At 42.3% G+C, this 23544-nt stretch overlaps 1 protein-coding gene across 1 annotated transcript in view; it reads right to left on the bottom strand.

Annotated features, from left to right (window-relative positions):
- The window catches only part of CYP39A1 (cytochrome P450 family 39 subfamily A member 1), a 97392-nt gene that overhangs the window by 60502 nt on the left and 13346 nt on the right, over positions 1-23544 (bottom strand). Inside the window, exons 3-7 of the mRNA XM_002714462.5 lie at positions 21688-21862; positions 20077-20226; positions 18422-18515; positions 13768-13872; positions 5924-6014 (exon numbers count right to left, since the gene is read on the bottom strand). Of these exons, the coding sequence (XP_002714508.3) occupies positions 5924-6014; positions 13768-13872; positions 18422-18515; positions 20077-20226; positions 21688-21862 (615 nt within the window). The remainder of the gene's footprint in view (positions 1-5923; positions 6015-13767; positions 13873-18421; positions 18516-20076; positions 20227-21687; positions 21863-23544) is intronic.

Here is a 23544-nt window from a genome sequence, read left to right as displayed (position 1 = left end):
CTAAACAGCACTCTGGCTTCAGAATCAGTCCTTAAGGCATTCGGATCTGGCTAAAAAGTCCATGAGAGTATTTCAGGCATGGAAAGCCAAGACACTGTGGGAAAAAAAAAAAAAAAAAAAAAAAAAAAAAAAAAAAAAAACAAAAACCCTAAATGAAAGATCTCTGTGACATCCCAGCAGAAACAACGGGCCATCAAAGAAGGAGGTACCTCTCTCTGAAGGGAGGAAAGAACTTCCACTTTGACTATGACCTTGTCTAAATAAGATCGGAGTTGGCGAACTCAAGACTTGGCAACTCATGACAAGAGCCTTAGGTGATTACTGACACCATAAATAAGAGTTTCAATTGTTAAACAACAATAGGAGTCACTGTGCACTTACTCCCCAGGTAGGATTTTTGTCCTTAATGTGTTGTACTATGTGAATTAATGGTATAACTAGTACTCAAACAGTACTTTGTGTGTCTGTGTGGGTGCAAACTGTTGAAATCTTTACTTAGTATATACTAAATTGATCTTCTGTATATAAAGATAATTGAAAATGAATCTTGATGTGAATGGGATGGGAGAGGGAGCGGGAGATGTGATGGTTGCGGGTGGGAGGGAGATTATGGGGGGGAAAAGCCTCTATAATCCAAAAGTTGTACTTTGGAAATTCATATTTATTAAATAAAAGTTAAAAAATATATTTTGTAACAGTTTGATAAATATATTTATTTCCTATATATTTATTTAGAAATATTTATTATGTATACACACATTAGTATGTGTCAGTTTGGGGGACACACAAAATCTGAAATCCACATCAACAGAAGTTTGCCTACCATCACAGATCAGAAAAATGCCAGATACTTGCTTTCCTTGCCTTCCTTGAAGGTAGGAGATAGCTGTGAAAATTAGACTTTGCCAATCATATGAGCCAACCCCAGACTTTGAATTAAGAATTAACGTAGTTAAGAAATGGAGACTGAAAAAAAAAAAAAAACTTTCCCGGGCAGCAACTGCAGTTTTTGCCAGACGAAGCTCCTGGGGACACAGTGTCATTCAGCCTCCTGTGCCAGTGGCCACAATGTGCTTGGCATGTGGGAGGGCTGTGCTTGCCAGCCCAGGTCTGCAGCCTGATTCGGAGCATGCTTCCCGCAGTGCGCTCCAAGCCTGGCTGTGCAGCTCTCAGAGAAGTTCTGTTAACTATCTGATACACTTTCCAGAATTATTTCTTTTGCTAAATCAGCTATAGTTAGGCTCTTCTGTTTGTCTTTAAGAAATCTGGCTGAGGCCGGTGCCACGGCTCAATAGGCTAATCAGAAGGACTAGGCATATACTTATCAAGGGAAGAAGGAAAAAGTCTTGGTGGGGATGGAAGCCATGGCATCTTCTCTTTGGACATCTTCTCTAATGAATCAGATTATTTATCATTTGTTAGAAATGTGCTCACATGCTTCTCTGAAAGAGAGGACAAACACCATAGGATTCTGTGAGCTAATGAAGAGGTCACACCTGCTGTCTCTGGCCCCAACCCCTCTTCCTCTACATACCTGCTTATCTAATGCCTAACCACCTTTGGGTCACCTTTGGGTCGTTGGTCAAATCTCACCTTGCTGATACGGTTTATCTAAGTCATCTGTTTGCTACTACTGCCTGCCTCCCACTCCTGGTACTGCTGATTCTCCCTTTGCCATTCTGCTTTCCTTTTTTTTTTTTTTTTTTTGACAGGCAGAGTGGACAGTGAGAGAGAGAGACAGAGAGAAAGGTCTTCCTTTGCCGTTGGTTCACCCTCCAATGGCCGCCGCGGCCGGCGCGCTGCGGCCAGCGCACCGCGCTGATCCGATGGCAGGAGCCAGGAGCCAGGTGCTTTTCCTGGTCTCCCATGGGGTGCAGGGCCCAAGCACTTGGGCCATCCTCCACTGCACTCCCTGGCCACAGCAGAGAGCTGGCCTGGAATAGGGGCAACCGGGACAGAATCAGGCGCCCCAACCGGGACTAGAACCCGGTGTGCCAGCACCGCTAGGCGGAGGATTAGCCTAGTGAGCCGCGGCGCTGGCTCTGCTTTCCTTTTTACATCATATTTACCACCTTCCAATATTCTGAGAGTTATTTATATATTAACTTTATTGCTAATTTCTTATCTTCCCTACCAGGATATAAACACCAAGAGGGAAGTAATCTTGGTTTTGTTTGTATATTCCAAACTCCTAAAGCAGTTCTGGCACAGAGCGAGGGCTTTTTCTCCAGGGGTGTTAGTTGAAAATCTTTAAAAATGGTTGTTTAATTTTGTAGCTACCTGAGGCAGTAGATAATATTTGGGGTGAAAAACAGTGAATTGCCCAGTGCCGTGGTTCACTTGGCTAATCCTCCACCTGCGGCACCGGCACCCTGGATTCTAATCCAGGTTGGGGCACCGGATTCTGTCCCAGTTGCTCCTCTTCCAGTCCAGCTCTCTGCTGTGGCCCAGGAGGGCAGTGGAGGATGGCCCAAGTGCTTGGGCCCTGCACCTGCATGGGAGACCAGGAGGAAGCACCTGGCTCCTGGCTTCAGATCAGCACAGCGCACCAGCCATAGCACACTGGCCGTAGCGGCCATTTGGGGGAGGAACCACTGGAAAAGGAAGACCTTTCTCTCTGTCTCTCTCTCTCTTTCTCTCTCTCACTGTCTAACTCTGCCTGTCAAAAAAAAAAAAAAAAAAAAACCACACAGTGAATAATAAATGATTAAATGAAAGGCTAGGGAATCAGAAAACCTTTAATAACTTTAAGTAGATCTGATGCATTCCAGAGAAAGTAGAAGGCCATGCGTTTGCCTAGGGTTATACTCAATGACCCAAGAAAGCCCTTGGAAGTGGCACTGTGGTGTAGCAGATAAAGCTGCCACCTGCAGTGCCAAAATCCCATAAGGATCCCTAATCGAGTCCCGGCTGCTCCACTTCCAATCCAGCTCTCTGCTATGGCCTGGGAAAGCAGCAGAATATGGCCCAAGTCCATGGGCTCCCGTACCCACATGGAAGATCCAGAAGAAGCTCCTGGCTCCTGTCTTCATATCTGCACAGCTCTGGGTATTGTGGCCATCCGGGGAGTGAACCAGAGGATGGAAGACCTCTCTGTCTCTGATTCTGCCTCTCTGTAACTCTGCCTTTCAAATAAATAAATCTTAAAAAAAAAAAAAAAAAAAGAAAAGAAAGAAAGAGAGCCCTAAGCTCTCACCACAGCTGACTCTCAGATTCTACACAAGAAGCAAATGTTAAGGTACAGTGGTCAACTTCTTGGCTGAGTGTTGAAGGCATACCCCAACACACAGAGCACACGGAGTTCTGGGGTAATGAATGAAATATTTATAGGTTCCTAGTGTAAAGAAGTTTCTGTCTTATTATTGGCTGACCACAACATTAACTGAGAGACTTCAGTGGTCACAAATAACGAAGAATACATTACCAATATCCATAATTGTATCAAATAAATTTCTAGATTGATTGATCCATCCATCCATTCCTCATCTCCTCTTGGTTCTGCTCTCTGGAGAACTCTGACTATTACAATGCACTTTAACTTTCTGTCCTTCATGGGATCTTTTGTATGGACACATGGACATTTTTGATGTCAACTTCCAAAGATCTATGGCTCCTCTCATCACTAAGTTCCTGAGATAGTACTACATCTTTTTCTAAAAGAAAAAAAAATTTGAAAGGCAAAAGTAGAAAGACACACACACACAGAGGTAGAAAGAGAGAGAGAGAGAGAGAGAGAGAGAGAGAGAGAGAGAGACTCTTCCACTCACTGGTTCTCCCCCAGATGGTCATAATGGCCAGAGCTGGACCAGGACAATGCCAGGAGCCAGGAACTCCATCCAGGTCTGCCACATGGGTGGCAGGAGCCCAAGCATTTGGGCCATCTTCTGCTGTTGTCCTAGGCACATTAGTAGGGAGCTGGATGGGAAGTGGAGCTGAGTTTCAACCAGAGCTCATGTGGGATACCAGCATCAGAGGCGGCAGCTGAATCTGCTGTGCCACAATGCTGAGCCCTAGTATGACATCCTATCCATGGATTGAGCTAACCTGATTGGTAAGCATGGTTAAAAAAAGGTTTTTTTTAATAAATGGCTTTCAATTCTGTAACAGTGTCTTACATTCTGAAAGCATTGATACAGTAGAGTTATTTCCCTGGCATTAATGTTTGTCACAGAAGAACAATGACTTCTAAAAATGAATGAGATAAGAGAAAAAAATAGATTTGTCTTTCTGTACATAGCTCTATTCAAAAATTCCAGATGCAAGCATTGTAGAAATTACAAAAAGAAATAAAGAAAGAATAAAAAATGTAGATTAATGTTACATTTCTGTGGCCTTTGTGCCAGGTGGCTTCCCACACCATTCCTACCATTCCAATATCCCTACCCTACTATTTTCTAAACACCAGGAATTTGGGGAACTGTAAGCCAGAAAAGATTCTAGTAAGCAAGTGATAAAGACAGTAAGTGACCATCCAGGGTACATTCAATTTTCCTGCTTGTGCACATGTGAGAGTGTAACATTCCATTCGCTTTGGAGATGCAAGCCCCATAAAGGTGAGTGCTCTTGTAGTCTTCTCTGTTCACCAGTGTATTTCAGAGTCAAACCTGTTAGCGTGGTAGGCACTTGGTAATTCTCATGCTCACTGTTTCTATCAGTCCAGCATCTGCAGATTCACACTTAGGGCTCAGATAGTATTGCTTAGGTATTTATATGAGTCAAGCCTTCTTGCTTTTACATTTTACATTTTCAGTAAGAAGCAATCCAGGATAAACCAAAAGCTCCAAATAAAATATGTTCAGTAATTGTGGAGGAAGGTAGGGATGACTGTTAACAGGCATCACACCTTTTGTCCTAACATGCTATTATTTCTCCTAAGAAAACCAAATTATTGATTACTCTTTTAATATCAGAATGAAATAATTGGTCAACTTATACTGAATACACAAATAGTCAAACCTTCTCCATCTGAGCTTATTTTTTGCTTTTTAGAAGAAAGGATGAATGAAGAACCTGAATGTGAACTAAAAAGTTCAAGACAACAATAATCTCTCTCTAGTTTTTAAAATTCTCAAATGTGTGATGACTACATGAGATATTTTTGGCTTTAGTCTTTTGTTTGGTTTTGTTTTAATCAGCCTCTGGTGGTGGCAAACTTTGCCTGACCTCCATAGTTCCATTAGAGTTGTTACATAATATAGGAAACAGATAACATATTACTTTTAGAAAATCATGGGGCCAGCCTGTGGTCTATGGGATGCCAGCATTGTGGCAAAGCAGGTAAATCCACCTGAAATGCTGACAACCCATATGGGCACTGGTTCTTGTCGCGGCTGCTCCGCTTCCCATCTAGTTCCCTGCTAATATCCTTGGGAAAGCAGAAGATGGCCCAAGTGCTTGGGCCCCTACACCCAAGTGGGAGACCCAGATGAAGTACCTGGCTCTTGGATTTAGCCTGGCATAGCCCTGACCATTGTAACTATTTGGGGAGTGAACCAGCCTTTGGAAGATCTCTCTCTCTCTAACTCTGCCTTTCAAATAAATAAAATAAATCTTTTTAAAAAATCTGAAAAGACCTGAAATTCAAAACTGTAATTGCAGCTCAATTGAGGTAACAAGAGATTAGAAGTAAATCATGCATATATATTAAGTCAAGAATTTAGGAAAATCTCAGTCTCTAATGTACTTATTTCTTCATTTGGAAAATAAATGATTTGGACTAGATGTCCCCTAAATGCTTGATGGTAATGAACCTTTATGATTGCACCTAAAAATTTATATAGTGAAACACATAACAATTTATGCTGAATTTTGGATTATGTTAGATTTCTATAAAATTTTAAGCATTTAACTCTGCCAATGATGTGTGACAAACATGGACTATTAGATGTGTCTTCAATGATCTAATATAACTCAAGTTTAGTACCTGCTGTGCCAAACACAGATGATATGCTTTGCATAATGTTCTTGTGGATATCAGGATGGGAAAGGATAAATCCAAGTGTCCAAAATGCAATCTGAAACAGAAAAATATGTTTCAAAAACAAGAACTTCTTTGAAGATGAACAAAAGCATATTTAGTAATAGCCATAAACATTTGAGAGAAACAAGGACAAAGTTTAAATTAAAGAAAAGAACTAGGTTTTAGGAATAAGAGAGATGTTATATATAATATATATATGGTCAAATTTTTATGATTTTCTTCTGTTACTATAGTTTAAGAACATTGTTCAAATACAATAAACTTAATGTTTACTAAAAGGTGGTAAAAGTTATATTCCTTTTTAATAACATAATAACATTATGTTATTATGTAGGCCTATATTATGTAGGCCTATATTATTCAGAAGCAACAAATTATGATAATTAAGAATGTTAAACCACAACAAAACCATTTTCTAGATTTAATTTTCTTAAAATACAAATTAATTTGTAAATTGTATATTCTGAAAATGAAATATGGTAATTTTTTTTTTTTGACAGGCAGAGTTAAACAGTGAGAGAGAGACAGAGACAGAGAGAAAGGTCTTCCTTTTTCCGTTGGTTCACCTCCCAAGTGGCTGCTCCAGCCAGCGCGTTGCGGCTGGCGCGCTGCACCAATCTGAAGCCAGGAGCCAGGTGCTTCTCCTGGTCTCCCATGTGGGTGCAGGGCCCAAGGACCTGGACCATCCTCCACTGCACTCCTGGGCCACAGCAGAGAGCTGGACTGGAAGAGGGGCAACCGGGACAGAATCCGGCGCCCCAACCGGGACTAGAACCCAGGGTGCCAGCGCCACAGGCGGAGGATTAGCCTAGTGAGCCGCGGCGCCGGCCTGAAATATGGTAATTTTAAAATGTCTAAAAACAATACCTACATTATGAGTGTATTCAACATCAAAAAGTATCCTTTCACATATGAATGATATTGATCACAGTATACTTGCGAGTTCTGTCTTGGCCAATCAAAATTACTTCACCTCTTCCCTCATTATGGTATTAAAAGATAAAATTAGGCCAGCGACGCAGCTCACTAGGCTAATCCTCCACCTTGCGGCGCCGGCACACCGGGTTCTAGTCCCGGTTGGGGCGCCGGATTCTGTCCCGGTTGCCCCTCTTCCAGGCCAGCTCTCTGCTGTGGCCAGGAAGTGCAGTGGAGGATGGCCCAAGTGCTTGGGCCCTGCACCCCATGGGAGACCAGGAGAAGTACCTGGCTCCTGCCATCGGATCAACACGGTGCACCGGCCGCAGCACGCCGGCCGCGGCAGCCATTGGAGGGTGAACCAACGGCAAAAAGGAAGACCTTTCTCTCTGTCTCTCTCTCTCACTGTCCACTCTGCCTGTCAAAAAAAAAAAAAAAAAGATAAAATTATATTGCTATATAGCTTAAAAGTTAACTTCCTACTAGGTACCTGTTTTGGCTTCTATACTTAGGTTGCACAACAAAGGAAACCTATTACAAAAAAAAAGAAAACCTATATACAACAAAGGAAAATCATTAAAAGAACTTTGGATTTATGTTTCATTGTTTTTCTATAAATATTTATTGCCAAAGAAAAATCATTTAGGGAAATCAGTTCTGAAAATGTCTCAGGCAATAATACTTTGTGCCACTTAAATCTTGTCTTTTTTGCGAGGTAACATTATGTACCTTTATAATCCCAATGCTCCTCCCTGTGGTCAAAAGAGGAACAGCAATGGTCTGACAGGAAGTGTTCAAGGGGGCCAAATGCAAGATATTTGTGGTTTCCCCCTTTGTGACATTGTGCATTGATATTACAAGGATCTATATGGTGCCATTTACATAAACAAGTTGAACAACCGAACCAAGGACCCCACAATTCAAGATCTTCCTTTGGGGCACTAAACAGAATAGAGACGATTTACTCTTAACCTTCTCCAATTCTTTTTGACAAGTGAAAAAAACAGATGCTTGGGGCCCTTCTCCTTGTCAGTGAAATGGTGCCATCTTATCTGAGGTGCCATCTTAAGCTCTGGGCGCCATCTTAGCCTCTGGTCTGGTCGCCATCTTGAATCCAGCCCAGTTTACTAGGAGTCAGGTGACCAAATGGCCCAACCACAGGCGTCAACTTCACCCCTACTCTAACAGGATTCACTGCTCCCACTCCCCCATCCCTGCAAGGCTATAACAAAGCCTATTTTCCCACACAGGCTCTCTCTTTTCATTCGCTCTGCCCTTTCCCTCTAGCCTGTCATCTCCCCTTCCCCCACCAGCAATAAATCTTTTCCCTTACTCCGGTGTTTGGTGTGTTTTGTGGTGGCCTTTCACTCCTGTCTCTCCATCAGGGGATCTTTCTACTATTATCTGGTGGAAGTGCCGAATACCAGGATTTAGTTAATAAGCACTCCATATCCAATCCATCTCAATTCAAGAGTCAGACTTCATGTTGGGAGAGAAAAATCTTAGTGACAGTAGATAGACTTTCAATTACACAGAAGAGGCCTAGTTCAGAGTTTTATGTGGCTAGCCATAATTTTAGAGATTGCCAACATTGGGTCATACTTATTTTTATGACAAACACAAAGAATTCAGCTTAACTCCAAATGTCTGACTAATGGTGTTATTCTTAAAGCCTCTTTTTTCTTATCAGATTTCTTTTTTTAAAAATCTGTTATTGCTTACCTTAAAAAATGAGAATAACTTTTTTTTTAAAAAAGGTGTGTAAAGAGCTAATAAAAAATTTATGAATTACAGAATCAATAAGCATAAACAGTGACCTTGAGATTTAGGAAAGGAGTCAAAATTTGCTGATGACAATACCAATCAGTATTTTGCCTTTAGAGAAATCAAGTCTGTGGTCAGACTCAGGCAAAAGGAAGGGCCTCATGGTTCAATGAACTGTAGGAGCAGCTACCACAATTCCTTTTCAACATTTTGGAGAGCTCAGAACAAAAAGTGAGGAGGGACAAGAAGAAAAGCTCTGTGTCTTTGTTGTGCCAAAGAGGAAGTAAATGGAGTATCTTCTTCGGGATTGTGCATTCAATCATTCAAAAAAATATATATATAACAAGTATTGATGGGGTCTCTATAACATGCCAGATAGTCTTCTAACTTAACATGATAAATACAAATATGCGCAAGGTTCTTCAAAAGTTTCGTAGAGGAGCAGAGGTTGTTGGCCTACTGGTTATGACTGCGACTAGACGCCTGTGTGCCACCTCCGAAGTAACTGGGTGTGAGTCTCAATTTCAGCTCTGAATTCCAGCTCTGCGACTCAAGTAGTTGAGTCCTTATAGCTACATAGGAGACCTAGCTAGAATCCCTGGTCCTGGCTTCATTCTGGCCCATCTCTGGCCATTGTGGGCATTTAGGTAGGTAGGGAACCAATAGATGAGACAGCTTTCTGTTTCTTTCTGTTTCCCTCTCTTTGTCTATCTCTGCCTCTCAAAAAATAAAAACTAGAGAGAAAATGCAATAAAAAGATGTCTATTTAGGTGTAAAACAATTTTGAAACCCATGCATGGGTTTTTTTTCATAATAAGCATTTTCCATAAACTTTTTTTTTAAAGATTATATCTATTTATTTGAGAGGCAGAGTCACAGACAGAGAGAGGGAAAGACAGAGAGAGAGGTCTTCCATCTGCTGGTTCACTCCCCAAATGGCTGTAACAGTCAGAGCTGGGCCAATTGGAAGCCAGGAACCAGGAGCTTTTCTGGGTCTCCCACACGGGTGCAGGGGCCCAAGCACTTGGGCCATATTGCATTGCTTTCCCAGGCCATTAGCAGGGAGCTGGATCAGAAGAGGAGCAGCCAGGACACAAATCAGCACCTATATGAGACGCCTGTGCCACAGGCAGAAGCTTAGCCTACTAGGCCACAACACCAGCCCTTCCATAAACTTTATTAAGATCCCTCATTTAAGACAATTTGTGCCCAAAGAACTTTCAGCTGGGGACATGAAATACATACACAAGAGGGAAAAAAAGAGCTAGATATACAAGACAGAAGAAAACGCCAACCTGTGGTACAACAATAACTTCTGTGAAGGATGAGGTGGTGATGCCTACTGAAAGTATTTAGAAAGAACTTGAAAGAAGAAGCATAGGGAAAAGGCAAAAATGTCTACTTTAGGACTGGTTTGGAGAAATGTCCTCAAAAGTTCAGTTTGCAGTCAGGAATTTCTTGGATCTTGGAAATGGTTTAACCATAGAAATAATTTTTTAAATTACAGTTACTGTCTTGGAATAATCCACTAAAGTCTAGATAAGCCATAGCAGATCCTCCTAGTGATATGAAGCTCATCTGAAGGCTAAGCCCTGACTCCCATGGGCCTTGAGGCAGAGTACAAAGTATTACACAAAGTATTACACAGTAGATAATAAGACAGGTCTTACCACCTACACTGCTGGCAAGGCTAGAGCTGCTCTTGGCAGTACCCGGAGGTACCAAAATCATGACAGCTGTGGCCTGCTCCACCAGGGCTTTTGAGCAATCAAGTACTTGGAAGCCAGATAGCCTATGTTCACTATTAATGGACCACTCAAAGTAATGACTATTTCAAATCAGGGCAACAATTTTTTTAAGGGAAGAATACCAACACATATTGAATGCTTATTCTATTGCCCAGGTACTGTTAACCATTTTTTCTTCCTTCCTTCCTTCCTTCCTTCCTTCCTTCCTTCCTTCCTTCCTTCCTTCCTTCCTTCCTTCCTTTTTTTTTTAACTAATATAATCCTTACAACAATCCTTTGAGGGAGGTAGCAGTAATCCTATCTTACAGATGAGGACACTGGAGTTTGGAGAGGTTACATCACGGACCCAGTTCACCCAACGCAGGAAAGCAGGCTTTGGATTGGACTCTAAAGCCTTTCCAAAGGCTGTTCACTCACTAGACTGCCTCTTGGAGTGCCAACAACCTCCAACTAGACAGAACTTTTGCTAATCATCAGACGTTCTCTTTCTGGAATTACTGATTTCAATCTTTTCAGGACAGTGCCAGGAACAATTTCCAAATAACTGACTTCCCCTGTGTCAGATCAATGGGGCTTTGTGCAGCTTTCTTCAGAGGGACCTTTCTAACGACATCATGAAAATTAATCCTCTGACAGCAGAGGCTGTTTTATTGCTGCCTGGGGAGCTGTTTTGATGTCTGTTTTCAATTTTGCTCTAGCTTAATCAGTTTCCAAGAAAATGAGCTAAGGAAAAATCAGAGAATAATATTTGAGATGCACAAAGAAGAGGAAAGGATTAGACTATTTTTCCCTTGACCATGCCTGATGAAATACATATTTTACTGGCTTACACATACTTGAGCCAATTTCTACTTCTGTTTTCTACCCAGTAAGTTTTAACACAGACTAAGGGAGCACAAAATATTGGGACTGGTTAATAATCCAGGCTTTTATAAGAGGGAGTAATAAATGATACCTAAAATATCATTCTTATTTCTATTTGTTAGGGGAAAAAAAGGAGGAAAAATGACCACACTTTTCATTAGAGACAGAGTGAGGGCTTCTGTTTAGTAGAGTACAGACATAAAAAAGGAGTTACCCTTAAATACCAGATAATATAGGCTGGAGTTTAGGCTAGTGTGAGAGCCTCCTGTCCCAAAGAACTGGTGGGTATCAAAATGGAAGTGGCAGACAAATGGCTCTTATCTAGTTCATTTAAACTTTTAAAAAAATATGGGGGCTGGCACCGTGGCACAGTAGGTTAATCCTCCACCTGTGCTGCCGGCATCCCATGTGGGCGCCAATCCTAGTCCCGGCTGTTCCTCTTCCAATCCAGCTCTCTGCTGTGGTGCGGGAGGGCAGTGGAGGATGGCCCAAGTGCTTGGGCCCCTGCACCTGCATGGAAGACCAGGAAGAAGCACCTAGCTCCTGGCTTCAGATTGGCGCAGCTCTGGCCATTGCAGCCATTTGGGGAGTGAACCAATAGAAGGAAGACCTTTTTCTCTGTCTCTCCCTCTCACTGTCTATAACTCTACTCTCAAATAAATAAATAAATAATCTTTTTTTTTTTTTTTTTGATAGGCAGAGTGGAATGTGAGAGAGAGAGACACACAGAGAAAGGTCTTCCTTTTCCAGTGGTTCACCCCTCAATGGCTGCTGTGGCTGGCGCACCGCACTGATCCAAAGCCAGGAGCCAGGTGCTTCTCCTGGTCTCCCATGCGGGTGTAGGGCCCAAGGATATGGGCCATCCTCCACTGCACTCCCAGGCCACAGCAGAGAGCTGGACTGGAAGAGGAGCAACTGGGACAGAATCCGGCGCCTCAACCAGGACTAGAACCCGGGGTGCTGGTGCCGCAGGTGGAGGATTAGCCTAGTGAGCCACGGCGCCGGCCTAATAAATAATCTTAAAAAAAAAAAAAAAAAGACATATGTGTGGGGCTGGCACTGTGGCAGCATGGCAGGTAAAGTCACTGGCCTGCAGTGCCGGCATCCCATATGGGTGCTGGTTCAAGTCCCAACTGCTCCACTTCCTACCCAGCTTCCTGCTGTGGCCTGAGAAGGAAGTTGGAGGACAGCTCAAGTCCTTGGGCCACTGCATCTGCCTGGGAGACATGGAGGAGGCTCCAGGCTCCTGGCTTTGGATAGTGCAGCTCTAGCCATTGCAACCATCTGGGGAGTGAACCAGCAGATGGAAGACCTCTCTGTCTGCCTTTGCCTTTCTGTAACTTTGCCTTTCAAATACATAAATAAATCTTAAAAAAAAAAAAAAAAAAAGGTGTGTCTGTGTGTGTGTGTGTGTGATTGAATTCCTACATTACCAGTTCCATATGTAGGGTAGCTCACAGGCCTAGACACTGAACGGGAATTGTGGACTGAAGGACAACGGGTACAGGAGAGGGAAGGGCACACATTCATTGAGTACCTGTTGGGCCCATGTCACTGAAGCCTCACAACTTTGTAGAGAACCAGAGCTACCACTTAGTGAGGACTCAAGTTAGAAAGCCCTGCTCAGAGTTTCCTGTAGATCATCTCCTCTTGACTAATAAGGAAATGGAGACTCAGAGAGTCCTCTATTTCTATTCTAGCTGTGAATGGGGATATAATGATTCAAGCCCAATTCTACGTGAAATTATCCATTTAGGCCGGTGCCGTGGCTCACTTGGCTAATCCTCTGCCTGCAGCACCGGCACCTTGGGTTCTAGTCCTGGTTGGGGTGCCAGATTCTTTCCTGGTTGCTCCTCTTCCATTCCAGCTCTCTGCTGTGGCCTGGGAAGGCAGTAGAGGATGGCCCAAGGGCTTGGGCCCTGCACCCACATGGGAAATCGGGAGGAAGTACCTGGCCCCTGGCTTCAGATTGCCGCAGCACACTGGTCGTAGTGGCCATTTCGGGGGTGAACCAACGGAAGGAAGACCTTTCTCTGTCTCTCTTCTCTCACTGTCTAACTATATCTGTCAAAAAAAAAAAAAAAAAAAAAAGAAGCTATCCATTTACCTACTCCTTATTCCCAGTCAAAAGTTGGGGCCAACGCATATCCATCTTTGTGGCAACAATAGTGAGCACTTTGCTTGACACACAGAAAATGGCCCACAAACAGGTGCTGTCCCAACAGCCCCAGAGGGCAGGCTTTTCCCTTGGCCTGCTCACATGCTGCCTTTCAAGGGGCAGTATTCACATGGATCTCTGCTTGGCCGCCTCTGTAGCTGAATCAGATTTCAATAGGCATTTACTTCTGTTTTTCATCTCACAACCAAGACCACTGTAGTCTCTTTCTTCCCCATCATAAGTGAAAGGACTGAAGGGGACTAAAAGGTAGTAAAGGAAGGGCGGGGGGAATGAAAGCAGAATAGACAGAAATGCAATCAACACTTCAATGTACTTACAGGAGCAGCGTTAGACAGAGAAGCCCAAAGCGTTAAGAGCCCATACTTGGAACTTTGTTCACTGGTTTCCATCTCCACAATATCCAGCACAGCCTGCATTACTGTCTGTTTAAGAGAAATAAACAAGGTTAAACTCTGGCTATGTGGTGAAGACTGTGGTTAATAAACTAGAGATCAAGCATTTTTTCTTATTCCTGGGCTTGCAGTTGGAGGCATGCTAAGGGATTTCCACACTTACTGCTGGGATAGTCGTTAGGAGTGGGGACCCTAGTGGAGCTCACCTGCTCTACTGTCTTAGGTCAAATCCTCGCTCAACTATTTAATAGCTGAATGGCCTTGGACAAGTGAAGTTACTTTATTTCCTCGTCTACAAAATGGCCATAATATAGCACCTACCTCCTAAGACTGTTACAAGAATTAAATTAGTTAGTGCAGTTGCCCATAGAGTATTTAAACCAAAATCTGGCACATGTTACATTTTTTATAAATGTTTTCTTTCTAAACAAAGTACTGCTGTTAGGAAAATACAACACAGAAACTCAAATCTGGGAAGCATTTGGAAGAAAATTCTACCTCCACCTGTCATGCAGATTCTCAGCCTATACACCATGGGACAGAGAACTGTTGTGCCAGTATGTTATAAACATCACAACAGTGCAAATATGCAGAGAAGTGACACTTGATGTGAATGGTGTTGGTTCAGAGCAGGTTCCTGGCCAAACCACCCACTATGGTTGTTCCCAGGTCACCACTCAAGTTCCATGGTTTTCCCAGGTTTGCCTTTGCCAGTGGTTGGAGGCATTCCTGTGCAGCATTTTCATTAAGTCACTCATGCACTTGTTACCTGAAATAACTCATATCTAGGCAGCAGAAATAATAGGAACTAACGTCTATTCACTGTTTGCTAAGGTCAAGTACTACGATAAGTGCTTTACGGGTACCTAGTCCATTGTAATTCTCACCACAACTCTAAGCAGCAGACATAGTTATCTTTAGCATTATTCACATGAGGAAACCAGAACACAATAAAGCCAGGGAATTTTGCCAGGGACATATAGGTTGTAGATGATTGAGCCAGGATCTAAACCCAGTGAGCCTGGCCCCAGCTCCTGAGTCCACTTTCTTAGCTACCATGGTATCCTGCACCCCGAAGAATCACATTCCATAGCTCTCATGGGCTAGTGATTAAGAGACCTGCATTGTATCATAATGTACTAGTTTTGTGTCAGATCCTATCACATAGACTATAACTATTAAATCATTAGTAAATAAACTACACGATAATATGTAGACTATTGCTAAGGAATCCAACTTTCTCAAGTGATTAAATACTCTAATTCTCAGCTTTCTGGGTTTAATAATCCCCAGTTTTGGTACAAAGTTGTTATGAGGGGCTGGTGTTGTGGCGTAGTAAATAAAGCCACCTCCTGCGATACTGGCATTCCATATGGGGACCAGTTCGAGTCCCAGATGCTCCACTTCCAATCCAGGTCCCTGCTAATGGTGTGGGAAAAACAACAGTGGATGGCCCAAGTCCTTGGGCCCCTGCAACCATGTGAGCGACCTGGATGAAGCTCCTGCTTCCTGGCTTTGGCCTGCCCCAGATCCAGCTATTACAACCATCTAGAGAGTGAACCAGCAGATGGAAGGTCCTTCTCTTGCTTGCTTTCTCTTTATAGCTCTGACTTTTGAATAAATAAATTAAAAGGTTGTTATGAAAAATAAATGAGAAATGACTATGCAAAATGTGAAACATAATGCCTGGATTAGGGTAAGCATGTTACCTGATTCCTTATTGCTATCATTTTTGTATTAATGCATTAACAAAGTTGAAAATAGTTTCAGTAGGAATTTCATTTATTTCTGGTCTCTATCATACTTACAATGTGACCTGATATAAGACAAAGTTTCTACCTCATTAAAATCCTACAGCTGTATTTCATTCCTTTGATATATTCTATTCTGTGATATAGTTATATTTTAAATGGAAATGCTAGTATAGTATTTACCTAGAAAACCCCAGCAGAAGAAACAACAAGAATATGTGTGTAATATTTTTTAAATTAAATACAACTTCTTTCTAGTCTTCTGCTTAACTAGGCCATTGAAATATATATAGTAGAAGCTAATGAATCTTTTTCTTCTGAATTCATATTAAATGTGGGTATAAAAACATAAACTCAGTGTGAAGGAAAACAGAGAAGCAATACATTTAAAAACGAGATTAAACCATTCATGAATGTTCAAAAATTCTCTCCCAAAGTCTCAAACACTGGCTTGGCATCAGCGAAATTCAAACGTTGCCTTTATTCAATTAGGAAGCTTGAGAACCTAATATGAAAAATGCCTCATTTCTTCAGAGTAAGAAAAGTCAACACTATTCCAGAGGTCTCATCAGCAAGGAATTTTAGCTGGAGTTGGAAAAAAATCCTGTTTTTTAGGCCCATGGATTATAGATCTATCTGGGTATATATTTCATCCCCAGGTGGTTTTGCCACTAAATCTTGGAAAATAATACAAACAAAAATGTTATATGGTGTCTGAATCTCCTCCCTAAGATAGAAGAAGCGACCACTGGCAGAGGCAAGACCGGAAAGACCTTCCTATGAAGAAAACGCCTTTGTGGGACCTGTCTGGTGAACCGGGAACAAGCATAGTATGTGGCCGTGGATGAGGCCCTGCTCTGAGCCAGTGCCGCCCAGGTCAGATGTCACTTCTCCACATGATTTACAGTAGTGTGGTATTGACAACACACTGGCATGGCAGTTCTCCCTCCCATGGTCTAGAGGCTGAGAATCTGCACAGCTCAGGTGGGTAAAGTTTTCTTCTGAATGCTCCACAGATCTCTGTCTGAGTCAGTTGTCAAACAGCAACACGAGGGAACATGGAAAAAGGAATTAAAAGACACATTTATTTTGGTGAAGAAAATTCTTGAAATCCATAGTTTTTTCATAAGAAAAGATACACTTCCCATGAGCCTTTGAAAGATCCTTTGTATTAGTTGAACTATTAAGGCCATTCAGAATAGCTTTCAGTTCCCTTTATTCAGGAGGGAGATAGCCACCAAAACACACACATATTCCTTTCTTTTTTTTAAGGTTACCTTCCTCTCTGGTGATGGGGAGCATAGCTCTTTGAGACAACACTTGTTGTATAACTAAAAACAAGCAAAAACATTTGACGTCATCTTTAAATACTAAAAGATTTGAAGTGATTTCAAAAAATGTGAGAGGCAGATTCAGAGAGAGGTGAAGGAGAGCGAGAGCATTTGCTCCCCAAATGCTCCCAACAAATGGGGCTGGGCCCTGCGGAGCTGGGAGTCTGAACTTTAATCCAAGTCTCTCACATGAATGGCAGGGTCCCAATTACTTTGAGCCATTTGCCTCCCAGTATCTGCATTAGCAGGAAGCTGGAGTCAGGAGCAGAGCTAGGAATCCAATCCAGGTCCTCTGATGTGTGATGTAGTTATCTTGACTGATAGGCGAACCACCCATTCATTCCCTTGAAGTAGTTTTTTCTTTCTTTCTTTTTCTTTTTTTTTTTTAATAAAATAACAATGATAAACTCTTGCCTAGCCCTTAATATGTTCTAAGTGCTTTACAAAAATAAACTCATTTAATCTTGCAACACCTTTCCAAGAACAGTGAGGAAAGCGAGGCTAAGCATTTAGATCTTGTGCCAGGGTTACACATGAGCAGACAGACCAGATAGACCAGACCAAAGAAACCCAGTTTTTGAGGGCCGGCCCGGGCACAATAAAGTTATCCAAAGCTCCCAGAGGGTGATTCTATGAGCAACTTTTGGTGAGAACCATTCACCAGCAAAAGATAGAATGATCTGAAAGGCTTGTAAAACCAGTCTGTTGGGCTCTACTGCAGAGTTTCTGATTGAGGGGGCTCCCAGCTGATGCTGGTGCTAATGTCTAGAGACTACAATTGGAGCATCACAGATCTACTCTTAGGACACTGACTCCTAGGTGCCTTGCTTTTTAAATTATGTCACTCTACCTCCTTGTATTGGAAGAGAGAAACAACTAGGGATAGTGGCATTAAGAATACAGTCTACTTTGTAGAGCTTTATTTATCTTTTACTAATTTGCCATTACTTTCATCTGTCACTATTGGCACAGCTGTTAAAAAATAATTAGAGAAGGGGCTGGCACCGTGGCTCACTACGTTAATCCTCTGCCTGTGGTGCCGGCATCCCATATGGGTGCTGGGTTCTAGTCCCAGTTGCTCCTCTTCCAGTCCAGCTCTCTGCTGAGGCCCGGGAGAGCAGTGGAGGATGGCCCAGGTGCTTGGGCCCCTGCACCCACATGGGAGACCAGGAAGAAGCTCCTGGCTCCTGGCTTCAGATTGGCGCAGCACTGGCCGTGGCGGCCATTTAGGGAGTGAACCAACGGAAGGAAGACCTTTCTCTCTGTCTCTCTCTCTCTCTCTCACATTCTATAACTCTACTTGTCAAATAAATAAATAAAATAATTAGAAAAGACCATTGGTTTTGAAATACTACCAGTTCACTCCCCAGATACTCTCAACAAATGGGGCTGCTGAGCCAGGCAAAGCTGGGAGCCTGAATTTCAAACCAAGTCAAATTGAAGTCATCACACTGAAGTTGAGTCTCTATTTAGAAAAATAACTGAAGGAATACTTACCAAAGAGTTACCTTTTGCAGATTTGTATGCTTTTATATCTGAAATGTTTTTCTCAAACAGCGTGAGGAGCCACTTTTTGGATTTTGACCAGTTTCTGTGTGAAGAGGGAAAACACACACACATACATGCAGAAATTAATTTGACAGAATGTTAGGAATAACGTGTCATGGCCTATAAAGGGGAGAGTCTGTAGGTCTGGAGTTTATCTGCATATCTGCTCTTTTTCAGGCAGGATCCCATGAGCAGTCTACCGTCAGAATTCTTAGTCCTCAAGAACAAAGGAGAGGACAAGGCAGTCACACTCTGGTGCCTTTTGCAAATGAATGTTTAAATCTCTTTTGGACTGGCATTAAATAAGAAAACAGGGCCCGAAGTCAAACTCTTCTTTTGCTGTGACTGTTATGAGCTGTGGAACAATGAAAGTCAGACCCTGGTCATTGGGTTAAGTCAGGTAAAGCAAACTGGCTATCATCTAATAAATCTTTTATGACTAGCCACCAGGGGTACGCTGCTGTGGCGCAAATGTTTGTAACCCCAAAATCTGTATGCTCAAATCCTAATCCCTACGGTAATAGTACTAGAACATAGGGATGGTTGAGGAGATGATTAGGTCATAAGAATGTAGCCCTCATGAGTGGGACAGCGCACTTCTACAGGAGGCCTGGGGGAGCCAATCTGCCCTTCCACCATGGGAGGACACACTGAGAAGGTGGCCGCATGCAACCAGAAGAGGGCCACACCTGAACCCAGCCACACAGGCACCCTGATCTGGGACTTTCTGGCTTCAAGAGCTGTCAGAAATACATTTCTGTTCTTCACAAACTACCTAGTCTGTAGTATTTTGTTAAAGCAGCCCAAATGTAGTAAGACATAGAGTAACTGTCAAGAAGTTAAAAAAAAAAATCATGTAGTCACTTTGCATTTGAATCACTGTACAAATATTTATCCAAGCCAACTGTGAGAAATTTTTTTTTTTTTTTTACAGGCAGAGTGGACAGTGACAGAGAGAGACAGAGAGAAAGGTCTTCCTTTTCCGTTGGTTCACCCAGCAATGGCCGCCGTGGCCAGCACGCTGCGGCAGGCGCACCGCGCTGATCCGAAGGCAGGAGCCAGGTGCTTCTCCTGGTCTCCCTTGGGGTGCAGGGCCCAAGCTCTTGGGCCATCCTCCACTGCACTCCCTGGCCACAGCAGAGAGCTGGCCTGGAAGAGGGGCAACGGGGACAGAATCCAGTGCCCCGACCGGGACTAGAACCCGGTGTGCAGGTGCCACTAGGTGGAGGATTAGCCTAGTGAGCCGCGGCGCCGGCCAGGAAACATATTTTGACAACTAAGCATGGCCCCAAACACAGGCAATGAATGTGCTAATAATAAGCAGTAAAGGGGATTAAAGGCCTCAAAATACATTCTTCATTCTTTCTTCCCATTTTCATTCTCCTGTTTTTGCTCATCAAAACAAGGGAAAGAAAGGCGTTACCCTCTCCTGTTGTTTCCCCCTCACTTCACATACACACCCCAAACACAGAGCAGTCATCAAAAACAGCTTCTCTGCCAGGCGAACTGCTGCTGTGTCCGCTCAGAACAGAGAAAAGTGAGAAGTGTACAAAATGCTAAAAGGAGCCTGATCGATGAATTAATGATGGGAAACAACTCCCTACCTTAGGAGACATTCTGGCACCTGGGATCCATATTCAAAACCTTCATCAAAAACTTGAAAATGATGATGGAACTCCTTGATTTTCCTCTTGTTTGTGAGAAATAAACCTTTATTAAAGAGCACATTCACCGTGACTGGATAAAGGACATGCCTACCGAGACAGAAACACATGGAACGTCAGAGCCCAGGACAACCAACAGGAATAGGATGCAAGAGAAGGCATGCCTCAGGAGCAACACACCTGTAACAGGGGCAGATAGCATGTGGCAGGTTCTTTTGGGAAACAGTCACTCCTGAGAAGTTTTATTATTTGCTAACTATGATCAAGATAATTTAGACATAGTTGAAATTGTGGTCTTATTTACTTGATGATTTTAAAATTCTAAGCAAGTATTTTAGACCCATATACGAGAAGACAAACAGAAATAAACTGATTCAATATAATTCAATAAGCATTTACTTAGTAATTACTTAATAACAGTAACTAAACTAACAGCCCATACCTTTGGATCCCAGCTTAAAAAAACTCACAAGATGTTAAGGGCAATATCAGTCATCAGATTTCCTAATTTTCCACATCATCCCAGGAATTCAAACTAATACATGATGAAAAATAATATTTATCATCAGTTAAGTTTTACCACCAGTGAATGATTACTGAGGCAGATATAAGAATATCAAAGATTATTAGTATGCCCTAGATTAGTGATACTAAATACAATTTATTTAACTTCTATTCACCTCCTCTTCTGGATCTCCTTCCTCAAAGTTTCAAAAATATCAAGGGATTTGCTTTGCTTTGTTGTATATACTGGACATGTTCTGGCAAAATTTTAAGTTTCTTTCTGCTTTCCCCTGACCACTCTTCCTGGACCTATAACAAAAATGTTAAAAAGCACTTTGTTTTATAGGTTAGAATAATTGATTATTTGAGGGAACCACTGAATTTTGCCCTCAGCATTCCATTAAGATGGATAGGTCCCTCAGGTAATTTTAATTTACTGAACCTTCTTATGAAGGTGGGGAATTTTTCCCATGCCCAGTCCTTAATTCTAACACACAGCCCCCAGAATATAACTGACTTCCTCCACTGCTCTTACCTGTCTCTGGGGTCTACTTTCCAAGGGCACCTTGGGGCTCAGTTTTGAGGCCCACAATCTATTTTGCCTTGGCCACCTTTTGAAGTCTCACAAACATTTCTTGGATCCTGTCATCCACTTAATGATTGATTCCAGTCTCTCCCTGTCCTTTCAATATCTTCTTTTTCTGTCATAAATCGCACAGTTCTATCAAAATTGTGATGGATGCACAGTAATTATACAAGGTAAATCCATGTAAAGCATACATAATTATATGGAATAACTAAGGATACATTACTGTAAACATATTTAAATAATCATATTAGCTTATTTTCTCACCATAAGATGGGAGTGGTAAACTGAAAACTGCCCACTAATTAGAATTAGGGGATTAAGCTAATCTCCTAATAGTCTAGTTAGATAGACTTTACTAATCAGCCAGATAATTTTTGAAGTCCAATACACAGGATTCAAAAATTTTGTATTAAAGAAAAAAGATTAAGTCATATGAATGCAGCTTTTTATCTTTTTACCTTATTAAGTCGTTCAGGTCCATTGTCCCACGAGTGCCTAAATTCTCCAGTTGTTCATGTAATTCTTCAGTCAGTTGCCCAGTGAATTGATAAAGGTTCAAAGTCCCCAATTTCCCTTTCAACATAATATAGAGTTTTTCATGCAGTGTTAAAAATATATTCTTTGGAATTGATGCTAGAAACAGAGAAAATTATTTCCACAATAAGCAAGAACTACTTGAAGCATCAGTCAACAAACTTCTGCCACCAGTTAGTCAAGAAAGACAACAGCCAAAGTCCTCCACTACATAAAATCACCTCCAATGAATAGAAGTAGACAAAGATTCGAGCCTCACATGAGACAGTGAAAATCAATAGGATAATTCATCTTAAAGAATGACCCATAAATGGGTAATTTACAGGTCTGGTATTTCTAGCTCCTTCCTTCTCCAAATCTATATTCCAGGTATTTTGAAAACAAGAGATAGTTTACATATTCTACATGTTCAGAAGCTATTTGGCCTTCTCAGAAATTCTATACCACTCCCACACACCCATGCCTATGAGCCCCATATTTCTCCCACTAATTACTGTTTATTTTTCAAAATTCTTCTTGAATATTACTTCCGGCAGAAGGCCTTTCCCAAGCCCATGAATAATTCTGACCCAACATTTTTTATACATATTAATCATCATGCTTCTCTCATGATATACACCCCTGGTTAGGTTGGGTTGTATAAGTGAGTTGTTTTTCTAAACACACTTTATATTTTCCTTTTATTTTGTTTTGTTGTCTTCAAAGTAACTTTTTCAAATAAATGGCTTTTTTAAAATTTTGAATTTCATAATCCTATTATGTGTAGATTATACTTGTCATAGGTTAATGAAACTAAGTATTAGATTTCCTGATCACATACATCTTCTCTACAGTGGGGGATATATGGGAGGAATGGAAAGCTGGCTCAAGGGAAAATATAGGGAGGGTTCCAAGAAGGCAGAGTAGGAAGGGAGCTCATTGCTCTAGCCCAGAGGAAAATAGTTTTAAAAAAGAGAGAGAGCCGGCACTGCGGCTCACTTGGCTAATCCTCTGCCTGTGGCGCCGGCACCCTGGTTCTAGTCCTGGTTGGGGCGCCGGATTCTGTCCCGGTTGCCCCTCTTCCAGTCCAGCTCTCTGCTGTGGCCCAGGAGTGCAGTGAAGGATGGTCCAAGTGCTTGGGCCCTGTACCCCATGGGAGACCAGGAGGAAGCACCTGGCTCCTGGCTTTGGATCAGCGCAGCACACCGGCCGTAGTGTCCATTTGAGGGGGTGAACCAACGGACAAGGAAGACCTTTATCTCTGTCTCTCTCTCTCACTGTCTAACTCTGCCTGTCCAAAAAAAAAAAAAAAAAAGTAGAGACAGAGTCGTCTCAGGAAAGAGGGAGAAACCACAGAGGAAACTCTACTGAAATTAGAGGGACACAGTGGACCTACACGGAGGGCATGGGCGCCACGGCTCAGGACTACAGCAGTTGAGAAAAAGCTGCCAGAAGAGCCTAGAGGGAACCTGGCTTGGAGCCCTGTGGGGGAAGATATACTAGCCAAACTAGAGAGGAAAAAAAAAAAGGATGGGACAGACACGTTTCTCTCTCCCTAATCACTTTACAATGGCGTCCTATAACAAATTGATAGAGCAAGTGCCATTTTGGACATATATAACAGCTGCACCAGCTCGGGTGCCATTTTGGACATATATAACAGCTGTGGCAGCTCGTGTCTATGCCCGGCAACCAGTCAAGTGGAAACTATTGACTCTGGTGGGGAGAACTAACAGGGGGCTAGGAGCTTGTGACTGTGTGAGGCTTCTGTACCAGGACTGTGAAAAAAACTGAGGGTGTGT

The sequence above is a fragment of the Oryctolagus cuniculus genome, chromosome 5, assembly GCF_964237555.1.
Source record: "Oryctolagus cuniculus chromosome 5, mOryCun1.1, whole genome shotgun sequence".
Classification (NCBI taxonomy): Eukaryota; Metazoa; Chordata; class Mammalia; order Lagomorpha; family Leporidae; genus Oryctolagus; species Oryctolagus cuniculus.
The sequence above is the reverse complement of the archived record's forward strand: the minus strand, read 5'-3'. Positions and strand labels throughout refer to the sequence as shown.